Genomic DNA, 18960 nt, shown 5'->3' on the forward strand with positions numbered 1-18960 from the left:
TGCATGCGTTTTCACTGATTGGATATTTATCTGATTTGTTAAAATGTTTCCATTTACACTTACATGTGTCGTCGCAAAACGGATATAAATCCGATCTTCAATTCCTGCGCTATATTTTATTAATTATCAGCTCATTTTAAGATCAAAGAACATTTTGGGAGGAGTAAAATTTACATATGTGGTTTCAACAACAAGATGCATTTACAATTGTCCAGTTTCGTCTAGAATGTGGCCCAGACCACCTCCTGAAGTGGTTTGAGCGATCGGATTTATATCAGTCTCAAATGCGTTTCGAAGGGCATTTACACCTGGTCTTTTTGCAATCGGATATCTATCAGATTAAAAAAAAACGCATGAAGTGACCAGGTGTAAACAGGCCCTTAGCTGACCCATCCATTTCAGGTGGACAGGGGTGGTGGACACCTTGAAATAATTTTCCTGCAGAGCTTAGCTCCAACCCTAATCAAACACGCCTGAATAAGCTAATCAAGATCTTTAGCATCACCGTAAAGCTACAGGCAGGTGAGTTTGATAAGATTTGGAGAAATGCTCTGCAGGAAAGTGGATCTTGAGGGCCAGTATTGCCCAGTTCTGTATTAGAGTCTACTAATGAGCTGACTAGTTGAATCAGGTGTGTTTCATTAGGAAGAGTTCAAAAATATGTACTGATGGTGTGCCTCCAGGAACAGGGTTGGGGAACACTGCCGTAAGTGTTTGGACATAGTCCTGGTGCGTGATAAAATGGATGAAATGTCGAAAAGAACAGGCCTGAGTCATCATCTTGGACCACCTGACACATGGGCCAGTAAGCAAAACCCTAACAGACACTCTTCCAACCATTTGGTCCTCCTTTGAGACCACATTGATCAAGAAGTTCTCTGTTGTGGAGCCAGCAGCAGCATGGGTTTGTCAAAGGGTGCACAGCATGTGCTTGTGATTGTCCTTCTTAAAAACTCATATGGACTCACGGATTTTACAGTCATGTGCAGGTATGCCCATCACAATTTCACAACACTGCAACTCAATATCATGTGCACCATTAGGGACAGGGGTTTAGACTCTGTATCCCATAACCCACAGAGAACATGATCTCTTGATGCCACAAACACATGTGCTTATGAACATTTAGCATGCTCTTACTACTCACTGAGTGACCCAAAGGGATATGAAAAGAGAGGTTAAGGAGAGCAGGGAAATAGGTTAAATCGAGTGGATAGAGATGAGGTGCTGTCTTGCATGAATCAGGCACTTTTACAATGCATTCCATGGAAGTGAGTGTGTTTACATGTGAGGGAGGATTTGAGGATGGCAGCTCAGCAAAAAGCAGAAATATTGTGGCAGGAGTCATGAGGGGAAGATGTGAGCTCTTGTGCTGACTTGAAAATGAAAGGAACACACAGGAGCAAGTAATCAGATACGGCAGGCCGTGGCGGTATGAGAATGTGCAGCAGCTGACATATATAATATACACATTCAATTCCTCTATTCTGCCAAGGACAATACTGGGTAACTGAGGCAACCAACAAACCTTTGTCAGAGTAGAACCCATATTTAATTTGAGCACTTCTGTTCCTCACAACCACAGCCTTGTTTTTAATTTAGATCAATGTCACATGGTTGTGTACCTGCATATATATTTTTTTAAATTGTATGTTTACTGAAAATACAAAATTTCCAGAATATTTCCACAAATTGTCATGAGAAAAAAAAAGAAGAAGAAAAAAAGTAAAGCATGGATTGTGAAAAGACAGGGGTGTCCAGTCAGGCCACCTACCAGCAGAGTTTAGCTCCACCCCCTAATCAAACACATCTGAACCAGCTCATCAAGGTCTTCAGAATCAATAGATACTTCCAGGTGAGCTAAAGCTAAACTCTGCATGAAAGTGACCCTCCAGGAGCAGGACTGCACACCCCCAAAATAGTACCTCAAGACCTGGGTTGTCCAATTCTGCTCCTGAAATATCACCCTCCTGCAGAGCTTAAGTCCAACCACAATTAAACACACCTGAATCTGGTAATCTAAGTCTTTGATTTCTACAAACTGCACTGATTTGTATTACTGACACTAAATTCTGCAGAATGGTGGCCCTCCAGGATCAAGTTTAGAAGACAGCACAACATACTGAACAGGCTGTGCCTTTATCCCAGACAACCGAGGTGTAATGTGGTGCAATAATATTTACAGCTTCTGTTCGCAGTAAAATTCTCTCAAATGGGGGAAAATAGGCACATGCTGTGGAGCTATACAGTCACCAAAAGATAATCAAAGCCAGCGAGAGCCCTGTAAACCTGGGAGGTCTCTACAATGTCAAACGATTACAAGGAACTTTATAGTGCTTGAAAACTACGCCTCCGCTCATTGTAGCAAATTACCTTTCACTCTTTTGCGACCTCTCTCTCCTGGCCTTTTTCTTGATCTACGTTTTCCTAACTGTTTTCGTGAGATATTTAATGTATCCCCTTTTGCTGGGAAAAACTTTTTATTTTTAGGTTGCCAGGAAGTCTTGCTCCCTCCCCAACGTTCACACCTTTATGAATCAGGTCACATGGAAAGGAACTCGCAGTGATTATCAGGACAAATGCAGATGGTGTAGGTGTGTGGGGGTGAGACACACAGACGTACAGAGGTATTAGGAAACAGCGGACAAAGGCAGATGGCGGAGAGATGTGAGTGCCGGCAAACGTCTGACAGCAAAGAGAGGCTCTGCTGTATGCTAAACAGGGAATTAGACAGTTGCCCCCTGAGAGCCTCTTTACCATCTCATTTTCCCCTCACCATTTCTCATGCACATCTATTAGCAGACATTTCTCAAGGCTCAAGTTGTTCCTCCACAAGAACATATCCTGGTGTTAGCTGCTTCTGTCCAATCAAAGATGATTAAGGAAAGCAGCTTCAATATAAAAGACCATGATATGATTGTGTTTGAATAACCCTGTGGAGATCATTTGCGGGAGCCAAAATCTTAAATTCTGAATTTACTTCAACCTAAATATTTACGTGTATCTGTGTCCACATAATCTCAGCATTTGAAAACAGCCTATATTTTCACTGAGATCAGACCCTGACAAGCCCCATAAGGAGTGTGAATGGTCGATTGGTTGAGGTTTCCAGCTGAGGAGAGGTCTTTTAAATGACACCTACCCCCTTCGTTAGAGTCTGTCATTAGTCCTTCGCTGCAGGGAGCTGTGATTATATTACTGGTCACTGGATAGTACTTACCACTCTGCGCCTTCACAGAAAAGCCATCCCACACGCTTACTTAAGACTTACCCACACTGCACTAAGCTCAGATAAGTGTTTATCCATTGGCTGAGACCTAATGTTATACAATTTTGTGTGTGGAAAAAAGGGAACAAACTAAAAACTCTCATAGAAACAATTGTCTTCAACAAACATTTATTCTACAGTAAGTTACAACAAAACATCTGTTTTTAGCAGCTCCGGACTCCTTTACAGACCACATGCTTGAAAAATCTAGATTTTAATTAATTCTTGGTTACAGATGCTATTTTCTTTCCCCAAGAGTTGATTCTTTTATTTTGAGCAAACTTACAAAATATAAAAAACATCTGTATGGAAGAACGTTTCGCTTAGACAAATTTGTTGAAGTCTATGTCTTTTTGAAGAGCACTTGATCCACACAATAGGTCTTTTTATAGAGCAAGATTCAGTGAACCACAGTGCTGTATTGATGCAAAGCTACACAATCAAATCACTCTGAAAAGAAATTTGATATGGGCTTAGTGAGTCAATACAAGACCACATTAGTCTGGGACTGACACTACAGCTGCATGTTAGAGCTCACCTAGACAACAACTGAGTTTAAAACCTGAGAGGCTGACTGCCAATGCTCTTAACATAAGGTGTTAATGCCAACCAGATGGCTGTAATATTTCATATAAATGAAGGAAGTGTGTCAGAGAGGGTGCATCTTAGCAAGCTGAATTGGAACTTCAGGGAGAAAAAAAAAAAAAACAGCGTTTCCACAGCAACTCCATGGTGACTGGGAAAAGTGTGAGGTCATATGCGCTGTCAATGCAGTCTACACTCCTTGCCCGCCTGAAAGCAGCTTGCCCTGAATGTTCATGCTTTCTTTCGAGCTACGTGTGGAACACTTCAGTCTAGATTTACATGTCTTTGTGGAGTTGCCGCAGGCTCACCCGCCGTAGCAATTTGCCAGTGAAAAAGATCTTTTGTGTGTTTGTGTCTGTTTTCTGTGCAAGAAAAATGGAAATCCTTTCAAACCACAGTCTCTTACCTTTTAAGTCTCTCTCCCTATTGTGTACTGGGTAATAAGAGGGAATCCTCGAGGATACCCAGGTGAACCGGAGATTCAGGCAATGAGGGACTCTGTCAGAACAACTGATCCCGGCCATAAATTAAGTCTGTTGTTTTTTTCTTTTTACTCCGACCTTCATTTTTTCTTTTGTTCTTCTTTTAGAAGAAAAAAAAAAAAACCAATCAAGACCGCAGAGCTTTTGAGGAAAATCCATTTGTCAGCACAACACTTGAAACGTGATACACTTTGAGGACATGGAACACTGGCAAAAAGTGGTCCATTGCAACCCTCATGAACTACAGAATAGCTCTATAACATTTAGTTTCAGCCTCAGACTTCACACCCACGGACCATTGACTGAACGTCTGATGCATGCAGCAAACAAAATTGGAAACACTTCGGGAGTTTCAAAGTCGTCATCGGATTGGTTGAATTATACAGGATTTCCGGGAGACAAGCATGTCATGTTCTTTAACATTCGGCTTGGAAACAAACGTGCCGTGATGCCAAAACCCCTCATGTTACAAGAAAGCCATCGTGTTTACAACTGTGATAATGAGCGATTATCTGGATCAGCTAAATGCTGGATTTTTAAAAGTATGTGAAATATTTAAAGTTAGTGGCATAGAATCTTTAAAATACGTCCAAGAGTTTTACACATGGTCTGTTATTGTGGGACATTTCCACACACCTAAACATGATGTGGCACAAACCGAAACGTGATTGTTTGCTTTAACTGTCAGTAATATGGCCTCTTGGGCGGTTCCCAGACCTTCTACCATCAGTCTGAAGGTCTGGCTACGCAAGATTACAATTCATTTGACTACACTCTAAAACTGCCTGGGTTTTTTTTTTTTTTTTTTTTAACCAGGCTACTGGGTTTAGCTTGTTGGGTCATTTTGATGAGTTATTTTCAGTGTTTGGTAGTTTTGTGTAACCCACTGCTGGGTTAAGATTCACTGTCAGTAGAAATTAAGCACCTCTTTACAAACAACCCACCATGTAAAGTTCTATTGTGCTTCCGAGATGACCCACATCTTACAACTCAACATTTTTTATTAAAATGTTCTACATTTCCTCAGTTTCAGAATGCAGTTCGCAGTATATTATGACAGTCTGGTGGTTTATCAGTTGCCAAGGAAACTTGATGTGATGGTTTACACCAGGGTGACCCTCGCACAGTCTGTTCCTCCTACTAAACCCCTCCGAGAGTTAGCTGTTAGGGCCATTAATGAGTGTGTCAGGGTTTTCCTTGGTGCTTTCTTAGTCTTATTCCCCTTGCACACAGAGAATCATGCTCTTCAAATACTGTGTTTGTGTGCACTAGAGCTGGCATGACTACTTATTTTTTAGTAGTCAACTAGTTGTCCAAAACATTAGTCAACTGGTCTGCCATTGAATGCCATATAAAACACAAGTGAAGTTACACAACTGACAACCAGTCAAGCTAAACCCAAAGCATTGAATTATGGAAAAACTAGTCAAGTAGTCCTAATGTGTGCATGTTTATGTGTTAGCATTTTTATTTACAAGAGCTTAAGCACGCACTTTGACAGTGAAATAAACCTTGCATCATGAAAAAGACATTCAAATTAGGGATGTGCTATAATAAAATGTTTACAGACAATTAAATAAGGTAAATACTATATGCCATGCCAAAATTACTCATGGTAAAATGGGCTGGTAGATTAAACAGAATAAGCATGCAAAAGGAAAAGTGTTTATTCATCCATCGGTGGTATTGGGAAAGCCTGAAACCAATTTGAGAGCACATAGCTGGAGCAGGGCAAACTCCCTCATCAAACAGACCATTTTTGCCCAGGACTCAGTTGACGAAAAACACACAAAATCGTGCCTTAACCCCCTACTAGCCAAGGGAACAAACAACTTAACCTCACTTGTAATTTCAATAACTGCTTTCATTTCCAGTTCCGGTTCACTGTTCAGGTAACGTGGGGCTTAAACAACCTAATGCATCACCAGACAAATCAATTATTTATGTGCAGGTGAAAATAGTCTTTATGCCAATAACTAACCAGGATAACACAGTCATGCCCTGAATGACCAACTATCCAATAGGGCAGGGTGGTATGACAGAGTATAAAAGTTTCATTTTTTAATTCTTTTTCTGTTATGTTTATATTGCAGTATATCTGCACACAAGAGAGCGATGGCATAAGAAAGAATAAAGTGGGATGTGACCCAAACATGTCAAGAGTTTAGTTGTTTACAGCTAGCTAGCATTAATATATAATTGAAATAATGCATGGTCACAGGTGTCCATTAAAACAACGGCTTTGAATGTGGAAATAAGATAATTTGGTCATATTGTTCCAGTGTTGCTAAACGGCAATTCAACTCAAGTTCATCTTGTGTTGAGTAAAAGATAGAGAGAGACAAACTGACAATAAATAGACAATTTGTTAAACAAGTCTCTCTTTTTTTGATGCATTTCATTCCATATGCAAATTAATCAGAATCAAGTTCATTAATGGAAATCTAAAGCTTAGAATTCACTACACGATTTTTGCCCTGATTTTCAGTCTGGAGAAGTTGAGGCTAGTTGCCGAAAGTCTGAGCCAGTCTGCTTTAATTTAAGTTGACAGAATTAACAGAAAAATCACATAGTGTATGATGGTCACAGACACTGATTTTTTTAGCTTCAGACTTTGATTCCATCCAGTCGGAGAATATCAAACATGTTTGATATTTTTAGATGATTTTAGAATGCATATTGTTTTCATTTGTCACACATGCCCTAGCAACAAGGCTCACCTTTCAGCGTGAGTTTGTTGTGATCGGAATGACTTTAAAGTCTGGTAGTGTATGATCCTCAGTCATGTAGTGTATGAGGTCAAATTTTTCCTTTGTGACGGTTCACAAAATTGGAAAATGTATGATGCCTAGCGTTTTAAAATCTCTTTATTTTTTTTTTAAAGTTGTGCAGTTTATTCCAGCTTTAAATTATATGAAAAGGCAGATGATTAAGGTTTGGTGACCTTTAAATTTTGATAGGGTAGGATTTTGAAATCTGACTGATTCTTCATTCATGAAACACAAGCAGAACAAATGTGCAAACTATTCATAAATCACGTTTTTTCGTAAGAATGGTATCATGAATGATTCACAGAATCCGTTCTGAATGTTTTTTCAATGCAGTCTAATGTGTAGCAGCATTTCGTTAAGGATTCTGCAGTGGGACACTGTCTCAACCTGAACCACAGGCACCTGCAGAACATGGGAACACTGACTGTATCCACTTAGGGGTACGATGTGGCTACAGAATAATGAAACCGCGGGAAGCTGAGTCATCTACATCAGGACCACCATTACTCAGCACAGACACAGCGGCACATGCTGAATTAAGAATGAGCGGTCACAACTGCCCTCGTTATCTCACAAACTTCGGTTCAACCCTGAGAGCTGCTTGCAGCACTTATTCTTATGACTGCTCATATAACATACAGGATAATGGAGAGCTTAGAAGGACAGTAGTGAAATCCATGTGGAGTCCAGCAGAGCCCAAGGGAGAATACTGACACTGCTTTCCTACAGAACAATTAACCTTCGGCTACATGGATGTCATGAACAATCACTCTTCTGAAAAGGCTCATATGATGGTAGAACAGCTAACCCACATAGATCTGACAATTAGGAAATGTGGAAGATCTCTATCTTTCAAAACACTTTCAACCAACCACAGTGACCTAAAACAAGGCCTATCATGTAGAATAACAAAATCACCATCAAAAATCAAAAGCTTTTTTTCTTCTGTGGTGTCTTGGGACACTGCAACATTGCTGTTCATGGCAAACTCATCTCTTGGATACTTTGGATCAAGCACAGAGGATCCATGTTGAATTGTCCATGCTAGATACAAAGTATTAAAAGTGGTGGAGATAGAGTTATGTCTGTGGTTGTGTGGTTAACTCCACAAAAGCAGTTCTAACCCTGCTATGGGTTCAGTGATGCTAATCTCCTTTTGAAATTAAAAGTGTAAAACATTGCAAACCATTGTTAAAAGTTCAGGTTTAAAAGATGATAAACCAGCATTAAGCAGTGTGAAAATTAGAGGCAGCATATTGTGTTAAGAGCCATCCAACAGATGTTGAAACCGATCCGGCAGATTAATTTTTGTCTCTCACAAGTTTGGCAGAGTTTCAACTGCGCTCAAATTATTAAACCACGATGCATGGTGATAAATTGTGACTAATGTATAACAACGTACGTATCATATCATTAGGTACTAGTGGGTGAATCCCAGCCTTTTATCAATTTGCTAAAAGCAAGTTCCCACTACACAACTCAAAGCAATTTGTTTTTGGTAGGGAATCTGTCTTTGATTTTGCCCTCCTATTCCTAGTCACTTGAAGCTCACCAAAATAGAACAGGATCACCAAGCGATCATAAACTAAAACAGTGTGAATTAGAAGGAAAGCTTTGGATCAGATTCTAACTAAAGCAATGAGGCCCTTTGATTCTCCAGTGATTACATAAAAGAAGCCACAAGCTTTGACCGAAAATCGTGGGATGCCAGGATAATCAGTCATGATTCTAAGCAGTAACTTTAAAGATGATGTGGATCCAAACTAGTCCACTACCAAGTTAACCCTACAGTCTAACTCAATAAGCTAATGCACAAAGGCATGTGAAAGCACATTTCTGAAAAGACCGAATCCACATGTTGTTGTCCAAGCTTTATCTCACATCCCCAGAGGAGCCCAGTGTGTGAGGCTGCTTTGTTACAATTAATAAAATCAAGCCCCAAAGGTTAACAGATCAGTTTGAAGGATGGCTTGCATTTCTTGTTTTGATCAAATGGTCACCTTTCTCCTGAACAACCTCTCCACTCCCCAACATGCTTTGCTTTTGTGTAATTATATTGATTTCCTGTTGTAATACAGAGTTTAATGGACGTGATCAAGCTTCATGGAGTCTGCCTCCCCTCCCATTCCCTTTTCATTCAATGGGGAAGGAGGTCGTGGTGCAGACAGCCCACCGAGAGATCCACGACAGGCCTGACAGGACAAGCAACTCAGATGGGAGCTTGCAGAACAACTGTGTTGTATTTGTCACACACACACACACACACACACACACACACACACACTTTAAAAACCAAAATCACAAACAGAGATCAGATAGCCAGTATGAAGCCACAGAGAAGCCTGCAGTTTGGGTTATGTATTTGTCTATTGTATACGGAAGAAATGGCCAGTCGGGGTAATCGACTAGAAACACAACATGGCAGCTGCTAAGCCGGTCAGAGCTGGGTTGTTTGTTTATGGCGCTCTCCGAGAGCTCAACGGTAAATCTGGCAGAGCACTGTTGTTGTGGTAACTCATTACAGTGTAAACACAGATTTCAGGTCATCACATGGACGCCCGGGCTTGTTTGTGAAATTTTAATTGCACTAATTAGCCAGTATAATATGCAAGTAAAGATTTCCCTTAACCCCACCATTAATGATTACTCGACTTTAAGCATGCAACCTTTGTCATTGTATTCTCAATTGACTAAAACAGGTTCGATGAAAGTGACTTACACTTACTGTGGAAGTTTTTAAAGCCATTTCCAATGCTTCACTGAAGAGCAAACTTTCAACCAGAAGAAAACTTTATTTTATTCACCCTCATGTCATTCAGTTGTAGGACTTTCTTTCTTCTTTTTGAACACAAAAGGACAAATGTTGAAGAACGTAACCAACTACTCTTGTCCAATGTTCCAAAGCAATGTTTCTTGGGCACTTTCCCATTGAGACTGGCCAACAAATTTCTATCTGGATACTTTAGATCGGTTGTGGGCCCTGTGCCTCAACTGGTTGCCTGTTGATGACAACACTGCCCAAAGTTGCTCGGCAACATTGCTCAAAAAGTTGCCCCGTGGGCCGTGTATCATCGCCTACACAGTTCACAGAGTCAATGAAGACAAAATTTTCTTTAAGATTTTTATGTGATGTAATACTTTGAATGCTATTCTGTTTTCTTCTGTCTGCCCTTTATGTGGGTTACATTTATTAAAGATGATTTACATGTGGCCTAATACATTGAAATACAAGAAAGAAGTATTTCACACAACATGAACTGTTGACATTGCAACAGATCCACCACTAAACCATCTAGCAAGGTCATTGCTTGTCACTTCTCCAATCATTTCCCCTTAATGGCCTCTGACAGTTTCATTTTGATTTGTATTTTTTCAAATTCCAGGTCCAGCCCTTCTGACCAAAGTGATCTGGGTCTCATTAACATTCCTCAACAAAGTGGTCTTTTGTGCAGAATGCTGTATACCGTATGTATTCCTTAAATTTTTATCTACAAAACAAACATAAGCCTGCAAATGTCAATGCCCTGCACTGTTAACTAGACTGTCAACAAAATATAGATATGACACCATATCACTGTCCTTTGTGCGATATCGAATCGATATGCTGGCACCAAACTCAACCCTGCCCAGGGGCTTCTCACAAACCTCTCACAAGTAATGCTATGGCTAACTAGGCAGTGCATACAAGCAAAATCCTCTAAAAGAGTGACAAGGGTTAGAAATGCTAATAAAGAAATCTCACTCAAAACCTTAGTCACACATTTAAATGCAAGGGTAATTGACCCTTCGCAAAAACCCGCCCTCCTTAGTTACTGTTGCTATGTCCAACAAGCCATACCGCTCTCACACTACACATGATGTTCTCAGACAGAGAAATATACATCGCAAAGTAAAGAGGAAACTGACAACACGCTAACAGTCAAGACAGAGCAGGTTACTTCTGGTATGAAACAAGGTCTCAGCTTTCACATTTTGTCATTTTTTAAGAAATTCAAACAAGAAATACTGTTTTGTGGCTCTTTAATGTGTCTTGACAGATTGCTGTATTGCCTCAGTTCAAGCGGCATGTGAACAGCTCATTTTTTCACATTTACTTACATCGCAATATGAACATGAATGAACATCAGAACGTATTTTATTTCAACCGTGGAAAGACGTCAATACACACAACTTTTCAAGTTCAAGTCCATCAAAGTTAATCTACTCTCCTATCTGATTTGTTTGTTGGACAAAATGGCGGATACGGCATTATCATTGGTCTGATGGCCTCTCAATCAAGCTCTTTGCAAATGGTCAATTACTGGTCCTTTGGTTACAAAAAAAAGAGTGTTTATCATACTTGCATAATGTGGCTGCATGTGTCTAATTCACTTCTCGGTCTAAAATGCCTGTCCTGACAAAGTATTAATGCAAAGTAAACACATTCAGTTCTGTCTTCAGTGAATGTAAACAAGAGGGACAAAAACTGTTTGTGTCAAAATGTCATATGTACATAATGCTTCAATTGCTTAAAGGGTTACTTCACCCAAAAACGAAAATTAGCTTGTGTTTTACTCATCCTCAAATCATCCTAGGTGTATATGACTTTCTTCTTTCAGATGAATCCAGTTGGAGTTATATTAAAAATTGTCGTGGCTATTCCAAGCTCTATCATTGCAGTCAGCGTGTGTTGCAGTTAAACAGTCCACAAGTCGTCAAATAAAGCGCGCGCATTCATAATAAAACATCCCGCACACAGGAATAAAGGCCTTCTGTAGTGTATCCATGTGTTTTTGTAATAAAAGTATCCATATTTCAAACATAATAAAAACTTTTATCTCACTTCCATTATCTGGAAGCCGTTGCGGCAGATGTCGTAGTACGTCGGTGTTGCATGATTGCGAATGTGGAGAGAGAACAAAACAAAACGCTGGTCACGAATAAGAAGTACAAACCAAGGATTTGCAAAGAAAAATGGCAGAGAATTTCGATATAAACCAAGAGGAGACTGATTTTCCTTTGCTAAAGTAAGGAAACTCTACTTCCTTTGCTACTATAAACAAACTCACAAGACTAGCATATCTCAGAGGCACACGTGCTGCACATACATTCTGCATGATCCGCCGGAACAGCTTCCGCGTATGACAGATGACTGAAGTGAGAGAAAAGTGTTTATTCAACCTCTGGAGCCGTGTGCAGCACATTTTATTATGGATGCGTGTTTTTTTTTTATGACTTGTAAACTGTTCAACTGCAACACTCGCTGACTGCAATGATAGAGCTTGGAATAGCCAGGACAATTTTGAATATAATGATAAATTCATATGTAAATTAAACCCAAAATATATACACCTAGGATGATTCATTTTTGGGTGAATTAACCCTTTAATGTTTACTTGAATACTTAATTGATAATGCTGTTAGATATCTGCAACACTTCAAACAGTTATCTTTGTTCTACAGTTTGTATGTGCTCTATTGTTTTATAATTTGTTGCTTTGTTCTTTATTTTACCACTGACTTTTTACTTGGAAAACTTGTGAAATGAAAGTGACATCATTAAGAAATAATTAAAGGCTAAGGTTCACATTAATATTTTACTTTTAAAATCTAAGAATGCATATTAGTTTTTTTACAATGTCATCAACATTTGAACACTCAAACATTAATATAATTAATTATATTTAATATAATTCTTATTCCATTAACATCCATCTGACTGGAATCTTAGCTCGGGTGACCTTCGTCTAAAAGCCTTATTTACCAAGCTGATGCAGATCCTCAATAGCCGGAGAGATTTGTTTTCCTGCCAAAAGTAATGACATTGTGGTACGTCCAATATTCATTAACCAATCATATGATCAGGCTTTGTAACCGTGTCAAAATCTAGGGGAAACATCAGAGCAGAGGGGTAACCAACCGCCTCCTCATCCATCATCATATTATTCTCACCGGACTCCATTACTGCCTGCATTAAGCATGACTTGCACCAATGGGCAATAGGAAAGCACAGCGAGCTGCCCAATAGCAATGAAGAGGTCAAGCTTTCATGTGAGGGCACTTTTACTAAAAGCAGCTCTAATAACCTTCAATGTTGTCACCGAGAATTAAATACTACCCTGTCCTCTCCACACTTAAGCACCGCCTAATTTTAACGTACTTAAACTGATTAAGTACGCATAAATTGTGTGATTTGACATAAATTTAAAAGGAATCAATGGCTCCGTTCCAAAACTCTTTCTTTTAAATGAAAACTGGATTTATGTTCGCCATAAATTGTGTGATTTGACATAAATTTAAAAGGAATCAATGGCTCCGTTCCAAAACCTAGTAAACTGTCTACAAAGCATTTTAGGCACAAAGGGGGTTCAAAGTCATCGTCGTATTTTAGCCAAATTCTAAGGCAACATTTTGCATGTCTTGCATGCAAGAAAAAAATTTATTATAATACTTTTATTGATTCAATGCCAAAAAATATTGATAATTAATTAAAAATGAATACTTCTGGCTAAATGTCATGTGTATTAAAGCACTGTGCTGTTAGCTTAGCAACATGTAAATGGAAAATTGTACAGATATCACTTGTCAGAAGCCAAAAGAGTGGAATTGGTGAGATGCACACAGTTGCTGCCTATTTAAAGAAATGGCTCACATTTGACGTTCCATACAGAATGATGCCCAAGAAGGCAGTAGAAAGCAAGTCAGCCCACTAGATTTTGGAACAGTCACTGAAATAAACCTAAAACTTGTCTATAGCTGGTTTTTAAATCACATACAGTCTATTAAGTACCACATTTGTGGAAAAAACACAGCAACCGTTAAAAAGTAATTTCTATATAGAATGAATGTGTGTGGTATGAATGAAATCCGGATGTACTATCCGCCATAATGGCAGTGTCATGTGACCTACAGCATCAGGTTTGTCAATTGACTGCGATTCATTCATGCAATTCCTCTTTGGTTGTCTCATGGGAGAGTAAAGTGTCCACTGGATACACACTTTAAAATCTTTTACTTTTAATCTACTGTTTCACGATGAATACTATAGATTTGGACTTTTGGCTGATGCATCAGTTTATGTTGTTGTCAACGACATGAATAATTGGAATCCCTCTATTTAAACATTTTGTGTTTATACTTTTGTGGGGAAAGACCCACAGGAACACCATATAGAGCTTACACAGAGTTTACACCTACCCAAATGTACACAATAGTAATAGTCTATTACAAAACTGCATTTAAGAACTTACCACAATTAAGTGAAAAATTAGGTGCATAACCATCACTGAACCAATGGATCATCTTTTTATTAGACATAAAGGAACAGTATTGCATAATTTTGAGCTTATTATCCAGCCCAGAGTTTGCCCTTACTGACATTCCTCAATGCTGAATAAATGACACGCTCTGTTGTTAAAACACAGAGACCTCCATTTAAAAATGGACCAGAACAACATGACAGTGAGTAAATTATCACAAAATCATCTCTTTGGGCAAATTATCCCAGCATGATTAGGCTGGTTTGTCCATTTTTCACAAAACTCTAAAATGTCGTCCCATTTATTGTGTCTGGCTTTGGTGAGATTGCTTCAGAGGGGATGAAAATGTAAAAATCTAATTGTTAATATGATCATGCATCTAAGTACATTTTAACTTGTCAGCATTCTTGTCACAGCAGTGCTTTCTTTTATCAACATAAAGGATTGTTGTGTGGCAAAAACAATCTTAAAACATAAGATAGAGCTCCCTATAACAGATAGGAGATAATGCTTTATGGAGCTGACCACTGAGAGAGACAGGCAGACCGCACGGTATTATAGGACCATATAAATTAGACTAATACAAATCCAGAAGAACAAGTCAGTCATGTTAAGACACTCCTAAAGCATTGTCCCTACAGTTTCACAGCCAAAACGTTTGCTGCTGTCTCAATGGAAAAACAACCTATCTATACAGACTTGCTTGAGTCGCTTACTTATCAATATTCCGTGATCACTGGTATGTGATCGTCTGTGTAAACACCACTAACAGACCTCACAAGTAATCAATCTGTGTTTTAAATGGAACATGAACATTGGCTACTATGACCAGAAAAGCCTGGCTAGTATAACTCCAGACGGCTGGAAAATAATGCTGCATGTTTCTTATAAAATCTCTAAGGTATGCAAAGGGCCACACCACTCATACTTAATGAGATAACCCTGCAGCTGGTTCACTTTCTCCGCATGCTTGAGGCTTAAAGCAAAAAAGAGTAAACTCAACAATTCACTGCCTGGATTGATGACTCTTAAGAAGATATGACAGAAAGCCACTGGAGTGGACCACAGAGTTGTCTACTTCTTGAAATATTATAAATATACTTTGCTCCTCAGCAGTCTCTGTATTTGTCCACATTCGGAAAGGAGACTGTTACTGAACAGATTCAATAGCAAGCCATTAAGAGTTAAGTGCATATCTCAGGGGTCTGGTTCAGAGTCAGTCTAAATATGTGAGACTGCGATTGACATTTCAGCTAGCGATCCAATGGGATGTTGATTTGCCATGGCATTCTCCACTGCTTGTGTCTAGCTAAGGTTCAAAGTGTTTTAGACACTCAAAGTCTTATTTCCACTGAAGTGCATAGTCCTTAGGGAAAACTTTGTGCTGAAGCAATTCGTTAAACACCTCACAGCTGTGCTTTGGATGTTATGATGAAACGGTGCTTTGAGACTTGGTGTTCAACCAGCATGCGATGAACAGATGAAGGCAGCATGGCCTTGCTGTCAGAGACCTGTCACGGTGGTGTCTCAGCCTGACAGGTTTGGGCCAAGCACCGTAAGAGGCCACGCTTGCTTGGTTTGGGGAACAATATAAATGCCAGCAGACCCACAAACATTACTGCCCAGAGAGAAATAAATCAAAGACACACAAGATTCATGATCAAACTGGGACTGCTTAATCCATAGAAGGGTGTGAGAGTCTGCTGTTGTAATCTAAGAGGTATGGTTGTGTAAACAAATAATAGATTTATTTGTATGCTGCAATCTCATCAAGAGCAAATACTACTTTAAAGTCACTTATAACTTTGGCAAGAAAACCCATAAAATTAAATTTCCTGAGGAGACACAATCAGTGATAGAATCAGATAGTTTTCAAGTATTTGTCATGGTACTGTTTGATTACTAGATTAAAATATCACAGAATTGAGAGTTTCCATATGAAATGAACACTAGTAAAATAAAGATTATTTTGCATGGTTCCTTGCAAAATACTACGTTATGTCCTCCAAACACTTTTACCTTAGTGAATGATTTGCAAACTAATACATTTTGATGTTTGTATCACATAATCAGTTCCATATTTATGGGGTTTTTTAACATGGCAAACTTGCTTGGTAGCTCACCTGGTACAGCACTGCACTTGATGCAGAGCACTCTGAAATACGAGTCAAGATAAAACAGCTTGTAGAAGCAAGTGACAATTGTGTGGTTTCTTTTGCAAATGTGCACTATATCATGTTTATTTTCTGTTAACACTATCAGTTTGGCTTAGGGTAGGGTTTAATGCATGTGGTACTGTATGTTAACATCAATAGAGCATTAACATTCTAGCATCAATCACATGACATTTCTGAAGTGCCGTGATACAGTATGTTCAAGAAGCAATGTAAAAGAACATTGTCAAATTCATGTTCATCATTCACATTTCAGATAAAACTAAAAACACACTGGACATTTAGATAGATAGATAGATAGATAGATAGATAGATAGATAGATAGATAGATAACCATTATATCAGTATATTTTCATGGAAATGCCACAGTACTCTGTTGAAAGGGAACTCCTCGCTTTCCTCCTCTCATTTTTCTCATTTTGACTTTAAAGTCATGAAGGTTGAACAAATCAAAGTCTATGATGGTGTCTCAAGGACTGCCCTTATGATTTCCTTCCATCTGACGAGCTTCCAAAACATGCTGGAGCGCCATTGAGCAATGCGCACTGGAGTTTGCTCAAAGGAAAACCCACAGGCTTGCCGCTGGAAACGGGAAACACCCGCAGAAAGGAAGGGAGGGGTGTGTGTGTGTGAGTAAAGAGGAGGAGTGACATAATTAAACGAAGAACTGAAGTGAATGTGCATGCATGTGAAGGAGCATCTACTCATTTTTAGCCAACAATGACAGGGGGCGTTCTCACTGTACGCATTCTTGCGTTTCGTCGGAGCTGTTTTTTATTTTATTGTTCCGAGTACGCATGCGTCGGACGTTGCGTTGCGTTTTTAAGACGGCGCCTCAAGTTAAGAACAGTTCAACTTTTAATAATGCGTCTTGAGAACGCAACGTCCTGTGTAAACGCAGGAGTCCTGCCGCACTGTCACTATATCTCAATGCCCAGTGCAAACACACAATCGGACACTGCAGTGGATCAAACACACTCACACGGTCCGTCCAGTTCGGCAAAGCTTAAAAGAACACACTTTGCATGCTTGAAATCACTGAAGCGGTCCAATGCCACGTAATCAATCACGGAGAGCGCACGATGTGTCTTGGAGTTGCGCGTGCAGTCAGCTTTAAAGTTGAGACCACTGTTGCATTCAAGGTTATACTGGAAGGGAACGCACGGAGCCCATGCGCCACGAGCGTATCCGATCGCTCGCGTGTGATTCTGTAGCATGCATGAAAAATTCAACTGTAATTTGCATGCATGAGTCAAGCCGTGACACTGGCTGTACATGTACATGTGTAAACGCCTCCGGTAAACGGGACACGTCTTGTACAGCTAGACAGTGAAAGTGCACTGGTTAATGATGCAGCACTGCTGATCACTGTGCAATGCACGAAACACTCAATGCGGACAGAAACGTCCCAAAACACTTCCTTGACGGGTTGTTTTATCTAACCCGCACCAGAGAGAGGAACCCAGCCCCCTTATCTCTCTCTTCACAACCCTCCCCTTGTCCAGCAGCAGCGGTAGCGGCACCCATGCTCGGTTGCTTTCCATTCCGGGGACTCACCGTTCTTGTGCTCTGATGATGTCGCTGTGAGGAGACACCGAATGCGGGAAAAGCAGAAGAGGCTACGGCTCCGCTGCTCCGGGACAGGAGGAGGACCGATCTACACACTTTCGCAGCCATGTCTGGAGAGAAACCCGGCCGGAGAGAACGCAAGTGCTGCGGGCGAACCGACTGAGACTGTTGAGGAAAGGGAGGGGAAATAGGAAGGGCTGCTGGGCGGGCTAATATTTCATACACACACACGCAACACAAACGCGCACGGACACGTAACGTATAGCCTACACAAATGTTTCAAAAGAAGGTTGCTGCGATAGCTCTTGTATTTCTAACGGGTGAAACTCCGACACAGTGTTTCACGGTTATATCTCATAACACACTCTGAAATGTCTGTATAAGGAAGTCGCAGACTGAAATACCACGGTCTCTAGGACAACATGAAAGGAGGGTTTTGATTGGCCGAGCGGTTACCTGCTGGCACCGCTTGGAACTCTTTTCGTCCAGTGAGAAGACGCGCAGCTCTGTAGTTTTGACAACTTGAAGAGAACGTCAGCTCGACCAATCAGAGAGCGCGGGACGCTCGCGCTCCAATGTTCTCTCTCTATAAAAAAAAAACAAAAAAGCCTATAACATATTTAACTTTTTTATGCTTGAATTATTAATCCACGAAACAAAATCGTTAATGTTTACTTCCCAAAAAGATGTGTTTTTGAGAGAGTTACACATCTGTGCAATGCAAAGATAGTGGCAGATATGCCAGAATTACTTGGTGGTGCATCACCACCTTGCCAGCCATGTTAAAGTAGGATAAACAACATAATCGCAATATACTTTTCCTAACCTTTCCATATTCTGAATAGTGGTTGATGTTCATGGGTTTTGTGAATT

At 39.9% G+C, this 18960-nt stretch overlaps 1 protein-coding gene across 2 annotated transcripts in view; it reads right to left on the minus strand.

The window, feature by feature from the left end:
• The window catches only part of LOC109101111 (calcium uniporter protein, mitochondrial-like), a 61227-nt gene extending 42749 nt beyond the window's left edge, over positions 1 to 18478 (minus strand). Inside the window, exon 1 of one of the 2 annotated variants that reach the window (XM_042768426.1) lies at positions 18076 to 18478. In XM_042768426.1, the coding sequence (XP_042624360.1) occupies positions 18076 to 18195 (120 nt within the window). In that variant the 5' untranslated portion in view covers positions 18196 to 18478. The remainder of the gene's footprint in view (positions 1 to 18075) is intronic. The other variant, XM_042768425.1, reaches the window with a different exon arrangement.
• Between the last annotated feature and the right edge of the window lie 482 nt (positions 18479 to 18960).

This window comes from Cyprinus carpio, chromosome A13, assembly GCF_018340385.1.
Source record: "Cyprinus carpio isolate SPL01 chromosome A13, ASM1834038v1, whole genome shotgun sequence".
In the NCBI taxonomy this organism is placed as follows: Eukaryota; Metazoa; Chordata; class Actinopteri; order Cypriniformes; family Cyprinidae; genus Cyprinus; species Cyprinus carpio.